The sequence below is a fragment of the Boleophthalmus pectinirostris genome, unplaced genomic scaffold (assembly GCF_026225935.1).
Source record: "Boleophthalmus pectinirostris isolate CB_2022bp ecotype Guang Dong unplaced genomic scaffold, ASM2622593v1 HiC_scaffold_9, whole genome shotgun sequence".
NCBI classification, from domain to species: Eukaryota; Metazoa; Chordata; class Actinopteri; order Gobiiformes; family Gobiidae; genus Boleophthalmus; species Boleophthalmus pectinirostris.
Genome location: NW_026571541.1, coordinates 27,530,105 through 27,541,206, shown reverse-complemented (window position 1 = coordinate 27,541,206; position 11,102 = coordinate 27,530,105). Strand labels below are relative to the sequence as shown.

Below are 11,102 nucleotides of genomic sequence, written 5' to 3'. Positions count from 1 at the left end.
CGGTAAGTGAAAATCTGAATCATTTCATCTATTTTGGACCGGAGCTGAGCCTTCGCCTTCACAAGATCCTCCCTGCATCAAGACCTCAACACTGCAGGAATACAAAATGAAAGAAATAGTAAAACTCTCCCTATGCTTCACCTTTTCCCACCCTGTCAGCTAGCTTATCTGACTGGTGTTGGCTGTTTTATTACTATGGCAACAGCGGTCTATAAGCTGGCTGAAGTTTTGGGACGATCACTGCACAGAAATACACTTTTTGAACGAGGTATAACCATTTTACTTTGTTTTGTCTTAAGTCATAATAAAACCATGAAACGTATGAATGTTTCTGTGTATTATTTCAACAATTACATTTTTGTAGTCATATTTACATATTTTACGAGTGTACAGTACTGCTGCTAACAAAGATGACGATAGCTTGAGATGACCTGCTCCAACGACGTGAAGCTGTCTAAAAAGTCTTCCTCTGTGATCCCATATTTGGTGTATTGATGTACGTAGGCCCTGTCAAAAAAATGCAAGCATAATATTAATTCTTGTTGGAACTATGACTGCATGCAGTAAGCATGAAGTAAGGCAATGGTCGAAGTACTCAATTTTGTTTCGTAAAAGTACAGATACAAAGGTAAAAGGTTCCTCGAGTAAAAGTATCACATGAAAAAAATCTACCAAATTTGATAACTTTTTGACTCATTTCAATTTATATAGTAATAAAAGAGGAATTTAGATGAAAAAATGCCATCTACTATCTATAAATATGGATTTAGGGGTGTCTGCTTTTGCTTACGGCCATACCAACTTGAGAATGTCCAATCTCGTCTTATCTCTGAAGCCAAACAAGTGCGAGTCTGGTTAGTATTTGGATGGGAGACTGCCTGGACTACAGATTTTCATTCATTTCAATATAAATGATAAAAAAAAAATAAGATTTAGGTAAGGAATGTGTAACTTTAAGTGTAAAAAGTAAAAGTACTTTGCATCATGTGGTGTTTTTCAGAAACATGCAACTGATTTTGAGTGATTCAAATGATTTCTTAATTTATCTAGTCGTTTTTGTGTATTTATTTTGCTAAAAAATTGGAATGTTAACTCAAATTAAATGTGTTAAAAATACACTACCGATCAAAAGTTTGGGGGCACTTAGAAATTTACTCATTTTTGAAAGAAAAGCATTGTTTTTTTAAATGAAGATAACTTTAAACTAATCAGAAATACACTCTATATATTGCTAATGTGGTAAATGACTATTCTAGCTGCAAATGTCTAGTTTTTGGTACAATATCTACATAGGTGTATAGAGGCCCATTTACAGCATCTAACAATGCAGTGTTTTTCAGTGGTACAATGTGGTACAATGTGTTTGCTCATTGTGTCAGAAGGCTAATGGATGATTAGAAAACCCTTGTGCAATCATGTTAGGACAGCTGAAAACAGTTTAGCTGGTTAGAAAAGCTATAAAACTGACCTTCCATTGAGCAGGTTGAGTATCTGGAGCATCACATTTGTGGCCAGAAAAAGAGAACTTTCATGTAAAACTCGACAGTCTATTCTTGTTCTTAGAAATGAAGGCTATTCCATGCGAGAAATTACCAAGAAACTGAAGATTTCCTACAACGGTGTGTACTACTCCCTTCATAGAACAGCACAAACAGGCTCTAACCAGAGTAGAAAGAGAAGTGGGAGGCCCGGCTGCACAACTAAGAAAGAAGATAAGTACATTAGAGTCTGTAGTTTGAGAAATAGACACCTCACAGGTCCTCAACTGGCAGCTTCATTAAATAGAAGCCACAAAATACCAGTGTCAAGATCTACAGTGAAGAGGCGACTCAGGGATGCTGGCCTTCAGGGCAGAGTGGCAAAGAAAAAGCCATATCTGAGACTGGCCAATAAAAGAAAAAGATTAATATGGGGAAAATGGACAGAGGAAGATTGGAAAAAAGTGTTATGGACGGACGAATCGAAGTTTGAGGGGTTTGGATCACACAGAAGAACATTTGTGAGACGCAGAACAACTGAAAAGATGCTGGAAGAGTCGCCATCTGTCAAGCATGGTGGGGGTAATGTGATGGTCTGGGGTTGCTTTGGTGCTGGTAAGATGGGAGATTTGTTCAGGGTAAAAGGGATTTTGAATAAGGAAGGCTATCACTCCATTCTGCAATGCCATGCCATACCCTGTGGACAGTGCTTGATTGGAGCCAATTTCATCCTGCAACAGGACAATGACCCAAAGCCCACCTCCAAATTGTGCAAGAATTATTTAGAGAAGAAGCAGGCAGCTGGTATTCTATCTGTAATGAAGTGGCCAGCGCAGTCACTAGCTCTAAACCCCATTGAGCTGTTGTGGGAGCAGCTTGACGGTTTGGTACGCAAGAAGTGCCCATCCAGCCAATCCAATTTGTGGGATGGGCTTCTAGAAATGTGGGATGAAATTTCTCCAGATTACCAACAAATTAACAGCTAAATACTAAAGGTCTGCAATGCTGAAAATGCTGCAAATGGAGGATTCTTGACGAAAGCAAAGTTTGAAGGAAAAAAAATATTATTTCAAATACAAATCATTATTTCTAACCTTGTCAATGTCTTGACTATATTTTCTATTCATTTTACAACCCCAAACTTGACCCCAAACTTTTGAACGGTAGTGTAAGTCTCAGCTTTTTCAAAAGGTCTCACACCATTAAGAAATGTACTTTTTTTACTTTTCAGTCCAGATCAAAAATGTAGTAGAGCAGAAAGTACAGGTACATGCTCTCAAATGTAGTGAAATAAAAAGAAAAAGTATACATTTTTAGGTATCTGTACTTTTGCTTTTGTAAGGATATCATACCTGGAGGCAAACATATTCCAGGCTTTTCCAACTATGTTATCCAAAGGCTGCAGCAGAGATTGGCTATTACTAACCAATGTGGCCGATTTTTCATATTTATTGAAAGACACAGGTGACTTCCACGCGTTAAAAGCTGCATTTGAGGGCAACCAGGAAGTATAGAGAGCTGGTTCTTCAAAACTACCTGTGGAAAAAAGAATTATATTGGCAAAGCTGTTAAAAAGTGTTAAAATTATACATCACTTCTTGTATTGATTTTACCTGTTTCAGCGCTGTAGACATCTTTGCCTCGGAGTATGAGAACATTGGATAAAGATCTGTTGAAGTTGTGGGTGGGAAGGCCTCTGCTTCGTTCAGAGTTTGATGGAGGGCGAACCTGCCAATCTATTCCTAGAAAACGTGGAAGAGTTTCAGTTTGTTGTACTCTAAACGATATTTTTAAGGTGCAGTTTCCTTTTGACTTTTCAGCAGTGTATTTGGGTATAAACACAATCTTGGACAGAGGAGGAAATATAAAACAATTACAGGAGCTTTTAGCAGCCTGGAAAAAGTCAATACCTGTTGTTTTTTATTGTTTTGTTTTATTGATTTTGTTTATTTATTCTTATGGGTCTATTTCGCTGTTTTATTTATTTGTTTTTACCCAGTTGTTTTTATTGTATTAAATGGTAGATTTTTTTTTATTTTTGTATATGCAGCACTTTGGAAACAGTCTTTGTTTATAAAACGTGCTACAGAAATAAAGTGGAAAAGCGTAAACTATGTAGGAAATGGCTTTATCCGACCCCTCCAACACTTGAGGACTGATTCTTGATCATTTTGGAGATATTCAAAATTGAAAAATTGACATACACTCTACGAACCCAAAGGGAAAAATTCTATAAGATTTGGGAAAAACTAATCCAGTTTGTATCCCCCTTTCGTGCCAATTTTGTTTGACTCATGTATTTCGTAAAATTGTATGGATCCCCTGACTTCACTGTATTGCCTGAATTTATTTATTTTAATGGGTGAAATGTCTGGTGAATGCTCCCAGTTTAGCCACCTTGCATTTTTTTTTTTTTTGTTTATAAAGATTTTTAAAAAGTGACAGAAAAGAAATGGACTAAGATCTTTCTAATATGTTACTGAGTCAGGGTATCCCCAGGTTTGACTTAGCCTGATTCATCAATCGGTTTTTACTTTGTTTCACTTCGTACAAACCATCTGACCTCACAGCCTTAAGATCGCTGCTATTTGTTCCTGACGTATGTAATGCGCCACTAACCGGGCTAACTGGTATATTAAGTTTTTCCCAAATCCCGTAGTGAAGAAGGACATCTTGCCCCTTGATGAAATTCACCAAACATTCTCTTTATTCAGTCTTTAAATCCTCTATCTTGGGAATCATTGACAACACTGATTGGCTGGTGCCCGAACTTGCACTTCCAGGTTTTTTGCAAACCGTCTGTTGTATTTTGATTCCTGACCTGGTCACTGGAGAGAAATGAAATTGAGCGGAGGCACTAGGTGGCGCCAGCCTGGCTAGGTTCAACTTCCCCAAATTTAAGACTTTTTAAAGACCTTTTTAAGACCATTTAAATGAAAATTAAGACCAACATTTGCACCCATTATGTGGGTGAAAAACACCAGATCCAGTCCTAATAATGACTAACCAACTACTGTATCTAGTATCAAAGAGCCACGGTGGATTAAACCTACACTTCCCCATGATCCATCCAACGTCTTCCTCCACTGTACTGATTGTTTTCTTATTGCCACCAACGCCAGAAACTAAAGTATTCATTCATTCACGTTACATGATTTCACTTTTTTTTTTCTCTCCCTCCATTTAACATTGCATTGCAGCCTGGTTGAGTATACAAAAAAATAGGCTAATGAAATATAAGACCTTTGTGGAAAAAAATAAGACTTGCACAACAGAATTTAAGACTTTTTATGGCCTTAATTTAAGAACATGAAATTTAAGACCTTTTAAAGACTTTTAAGACCCCGCGGCTACCCTGTGTTTCTATAGATGCCAACCTATTCTAAAAAAAACATAAATAAATAAAAAATACTATGATACCTTCCTCCATCTTAGTATTTGAGACGAGCATTTGGCGTAGGTGCTTCAACAGTCCTGGCCAGGCAAAGGTGCTGTAAGCGATAGATGAACTGGGCATTTGAGGGATTGTGCAGACACTCAGCAGTTTGTACTCAGGATGGCAGGCCAGAGAGCTCACCAATTCACCTATAAGACAAAAAAATAATAATAAAAAAAATATATATTATATATATATATATATATATATATATATATATATATACACATATATACACACACAGAGGGGGTGTCACTCCCAGAGGGAACAATAGCAGACGTTGAGGACAGTTACAAGTACCTTGGTATCCCACAAGCAAATGGCAACCTCGAAGAGGCAACAAGGAAAGCGGCTACGGCCAAATACCTGCAAAGAGTGAGGCAAGTCCTTAGAAGCCAGCTCAATGGCAAGAACAAGGTGCAGGCAATCAACAGCTACGCCCTGCCAGTGATCAGATACCCTGCAGGGATTGTAAGCTGGCCAAAGGAGGAGATACAGACCACAGATGTTAAGACACGAAAGCTCCTGACCATGCATGGAGGGTTCCATCCCAAATCCAGCACCCTGAGACTGTACGCAGGCCGGAAGGAAGGGGGCCGAGGACTAGTGAGTGTGGGAACCACTGTCCAGGATGAAACATCCAAGCTCCTTGAGTACATCAAGGACAAGGCCCCGGCAGATGAGGTGCTCAGAGAATGTCTCAGACAGTGGGGTCCAGAGGAAAAGGTGCTGGAGGGACCATCATGGCAGGACAAACCCCTACATGGGGCGTACCACCGGAGCATAACTGAAGTGGCTGATATCAAGAAATCCTACCAATGGCTTGAGAGGGCTGGTCTGAAGGACAGCACAGAGGCACTGATCCTGGCTGCTCAGGAGCAGGCCCTGGGCACTCGAGCAATAGAGGCCCAGATCTACCACACCAGACAAGACCCACGGTGTAGACTGTGCAAAGAGGCTCCTGAGACAGTCCAGCACATAACTGCAGGGTGTAAGATGCTGGCAGGGAAAGCATACATGGAGCGACATAACCAAGTGGCGGGCATAGTGTACAGAAACATCTGTGCAGAGTACGGGCTGGAAACCCCAGGATCAAGGTGGGAAACACCTCCAAAGGTTGTGGAGAATGACCGAGCCAATCCAGATCCTGTGGGACTTCCAGATACAGACTGACAGAATGGTGATGGCGAACCAACCAGACATAGTGGTGGTGGATAAGAAACAGAGCAGAGCCGTGGTGGTTGACATCGCAATACCAAGCGATGGTAATATCAGGAAAAAGGAACACGAGAAGCTAGAGAAATACCAGGGGCTCAAGGAAGAGCTGGAGAGAGCCTGGAAAGTAAAGGCATCAGTGGTGCCTGTGGTGATCGGAGCACTCGGGGCTGTAACCCCCAAACTGGAAGAGTGGCTACAACAGATACCGGGAAAAAACAATGGACATCTCAGTCCAGAAAAGTGGAGTACTGGGAACAGCAAAGATACTGCGCAGAACTCTCAAGCTCCCAGGCCTCTGGTAGAGGACCCGAGCTGAATGAGGGTGAGAGAGACCCTACCACCGTTTTATATATATATATTATATATATATATATATATATATATATATATATATATATATACATATATATATATATATACACATTCATGTACATTCATTATATATATATTATTCATTTAAGATACATATGAAAGACATCAAATACAGTATATGAAGTAAAATATCTGGAATTATGTAGTAAAGAAAAAAAAATGCAAAAGGGTCTCCAGGTGAGTTATTTAACATTTTTTCTTTGCTCCGTAACTCCATATAGCTTATTTCATATATTTGATGTCTTTTTTCTTGTATCTAAAATGTAGAAAGTAGTAAAAAAAAAAAAAAAAAAAAAAAAAAAAAACATACACTATCAAAAGTCTGTACACATCATCTCATTCAATGCTTTTTTTTCATTGTTTTTACTACTTTATTTACTTAAGATACATGCGAAAGACATCAAATACAGTATGTGAAGTAAAATATATGGAATTATGGAGTAAAGAAAAAAAAATGAAAATGGTTAAGTGAGTTTTGCTTTGCTACATAACTCCATATATCTTACTTCATATATTTGATGTCTATTTTCTTGTATCTTGTATCTAAAATGTAGAAAGTAGTGTAAAAAAAAAAAAAAAACACTGAATGAAAACTTAAAAAACTTAAACATACACTATCAAAAGTCTGTACACACCATCTCATATCTCAGGGTTTTGATTTTTTTTTCATATGAAAGACATCAAATACAGTATCTGAAGTAAAATATATGGAATTATTATGGAGTAAAGAAAAAAAAATGCAAAAGGTTAGGTGAGTTTTGCTTTGCTACATAACTCCATACATATTACTTCATATATTTGATGTCTTCTGTACGTATATAAAATGTAGGAGGTAGGGGTGGGATGAGATACAGTTTCCACAAGATGAGACAAAACACAAGACTGGATCTACCAGAATGAGAAAAGAGAGCCTAATTTTCACCATTTTTGATTTACTTTAATATTTCTGATGTCACTGTAGCTCTGCTTTTTTTCTTTTTTCTTTTTCTTAAAAAATTTAACCAATCCAAATCTAAAACCATGGAGAAAATCTCACAAGATCATTTGTATTATGCGTGTGTGCTCTTGTGGAATTTTTTTCTCATGAGATCTTGTCCCATCCTGAGTAGGAAGTAGTAAAAATAAAGGAAAAAAACAGTGAATAAGATGGTGAGACCAAACTTTTGACTGGTAGTATTTGAGTGTGAGTATCTTATAATTCAATATAATTCAACAATTATATAACTCAACAATATAATTCATTCATAATTCTTGTTTGATACCTAAAGGATTTCTGCTGAAGGTCCCGTAGGAGTGTGGTGTGAGTGCGGGCTGGAGCACACCGCCCAGCTGATGTGCCATGACCCGGTTCACGTCGCTGAATGTGATGTGCTTGATGTTGAGCAGCTGGCTACAGATTCTGTGCACAGTGTCATTCTCGTGCACCAGGATGGCATCGGACAGACGGTAGAGTTTAGACAGAGTTAGCACGGAGTTATAGTTCTGGACAATGACCTGAAACACAAGGAATTCATTGATACATCTGTCACATTTTTAAGTTGCGCACAAGCAAAAAGTACCTTCATAATTTCCTATTTTGAGTCATGTGTTTTTGTAAATGCCACATTTTTATACAGCGCTTTTCCACTTTCAAGGCACTCAAAGCACTCACCCATTCACTCACATTCACACACACATGTTCATACACACACGTTTATACCACATTCATACACGCGTGTTCATACACAGGTGTTCATACACATGTTCATACACACGTTCATACACACATTCATGCACACATTCATGCACACATTCATGCACACATTCACATACACATTCACACACACAGTGATACACACGTTCACACACAGGTTCATACACACATTCACACACACACATTCACATATTCACACACGTTCATACACACACGTTCACACACACATTCATACACATGTTCATACACACATTCACATACACACACACACGTTCATACACACATTCATACACATGTTCATACACACATTCACATACACACACACACGTTCATACACACATTCATACACATGTTCATACACACATTCGCATACACGTTCTCACACACACACACACACACTGATACACACGTTCACACATAGGTTCATACACACATTCACACACATGTTCATGCACACATTCATACAGACACACGCATTCACACACGTTCACACACACACATCCTCATACACACGTTCACACACAGGTTCATACACACATTCACACACACATGTTCATGCACACATTCATGCACACACATTCACACATTCATACACACATTCACACAAACATTCACACACACGTTCATACACACATTCATACAGATACACACATTCATACAGACACACGCATTCACACACACACACGTGCATTCACACACACATGTTCATGCACACATTCATACAAATGTTCATACACACATATTCACACATTCATTCACACACACATTCACACACACGTTCATACACACGTTCATACACACGTTCATACACACGTTCATACACACATTCATACAGACACACGCATTCATACAGACACACGCATTCACACACACGTTCACACACACACATCTTCATACACACGTTCATATACACACATTCACATACACATTCACACACACACACACGTTCAAACACATTCACACACACATTCGTAGACACATTCACGTACACATTCATACACACAGGCGCACACACACGCATTCACACACATTCATACACACATTCACACACACTTTCACACACACATTCAGCCCCCAGTGTACACTGACAATCGGGGCGAAGTGGGTTAATTGTCTTGCCCAAGGACACAACGACACACCGCCAACCTGTGTGCCAGTGGATCTGACCGCTCTACCATTGATGTTTATATCGAGAACAGGATTTGAACTGTCAACCTTCAAAACTCTACCAACTGAACTAGTGTCATTCTTGTGCCCTCTCCTGTGCCCTAGTTTATTTCAATGCAATAAAATAAAATAGGCAAAAATATTGAAAAAAACCCAGCAACATTAAAGTAACTCTGATGAAGGGTACTTACAAGCTGCTTGTCTCCATGGAGATGTTATTGCTTTGTTTATGATATATGCCAAGAGTGCTTTATTGTTCAAAAACACCTTGAAAACATCCATTCTTACTGTGACCAAAATCGCCTAGCCACAGATCTGTCTCCAAAGAGTTAGATAAGTCTGAAGCTATATTATTGTGGAACATAACAGGCAAAACAATAACATCTCCATGGAGACAAACACATAACAGACTCTTCACAGTGCACCTTTACTAGAAATGCAGTGTTTTGTTGATAGTTGTAACCATACCTCCCCAGTGCCATAGGGCCATGTGAGATGGTTGAGAATGAAGCTCTTGGGGAAAGCGTCCCTCAGACATTGTGTTACGTAGGTGCCCACGCCTGACCCAGTGCCTCCTGCCACACTCATGATGGGCATGAGACCAGCCAGACGCTCACAACGCTCCACCTCTCTCCTCACCAGCTCCTCCACCGTTTCCTTGTGTTGGGGCCCGTGGACACAGAATCTGTACGAAAAAAAAAAAAAAAAAGCTGATTCTTGAGCTTTCATAGGTTGTGTTCGTGTGTTGTTCATGGTCATAACACTCCAAAAGGCTTTTCTGTTTTAATTACTATGGAGAACAGGCAAGAAACGTATTATTTCCTTAAAGATTTCTAATTTAACTAGTTTTTACAGGTCTGTTCTTTTACGGTCTATTAAGATTAAACATCTAAATATGGGTCGTTACTCAATTATTTCTGCTATAATCAGACTTGAGTAAAATATGAGTATAATACAATATTTAGCAAAGAAGCAATGTTCTTTTCTGAATATTTTGTCTCATCCATAAAGTGTTGTATCCATATTGGCCAGATTTTTATTATCTTAATGAGTGCAATGTATGACAGAGTAATAACAACTTTGTGTATGATTATGGACAACAAAATATCATTGTTTCACATAATTAATCGTAGGATCTTCCATTACCCGTTGGCCCAGTTGTTACCAGAACCCTGCTTTTGACTGAAGTAGGACTTTTCCCCGTATTTCCACTTCCCAGACTTCACAGCTTTTGTCATACTGTGGTTGATCACTTTGGGCTCCATATCAATGAGCACCGCCCTGGCTTCAAGATCTGGAAGATGGAAAGAAGATGTACATCATGAAGTTTACAAAAAGTCACCTCTAGTAAGTTAAATTAGTGTTTAATGTGCTGGTGTTGAGAGAAATGTACCTCCATTAGTGTTTGTGTGGAAGAAGCGCTCGTGGCTCGCGCTGCAGTACGTCCTCTTCTGAGCCTCGCGTGCGTCGTTGGAGATGACATCAAAGAGCTCGAGACCCACTTGGTTACCGCACTGTCCGAGCTGAACTGTCACCACAGACATCACTTCTATCTCACAATTCACACATTTTCAAGATACATTCCTGAATTGTCCCTGTCTGTAACCATAAACATTCACCTGACCGTAAAAAGTCAAAAAGACGACGACGAATGAACTTTCTCCATTGTTTTGTTCAGCAGGTGAGCAAAAAGAACACATGTAAGAGCACTACAGCTGGCGCCACAAGAAGTTAAAAT

General features: G+C 39.0%; 1 protein-coding gene across 2 annotated transcripts; it reads right to left on the bottom strand.

The window, feature by feature from the left end:
• Positions 1-320: 320 nt before the first annotated feature.
• On the bottom strand, positions 321-11,081 carry tubd1 (tubulin, delta 1). Of its 2 annotated transcripts, none has more exons than XM_020937692.2 (8): positions 10,758-11,081; positions 10,511-10,658; positions 9,833-10,049; positions 7,767-7,998; positions 4,899-5,063; positions 3,092-3,220; positions 2,831-3,014; positions 321-507 (listed from the first exon to the last, which is right to left on the bottom strand). In XM_020937692.2, the coding sequence occupies exons 1-8, from the start codon at positions 10,906-10,908 to the stop codon at positions 402-404; spliced, it is 1,332 nt and encodes a 443-aa protein (XP_020793351.2). In that variant the 5' UTR covers positions 10,909-11,081; the 3' UTR covers positions 321-401. The 2 variants fall into 2 exon arrangements, with proteins under 2 accessions (XP_020793351.2, XP_055022637.1); XM_055166662.1 differs by lacking the exon at positions 321-507 and adding an exon at positions 561-883.
• Between the last annotated feature and the right edge of the window lie 21 nt (positions 11,082-11,102).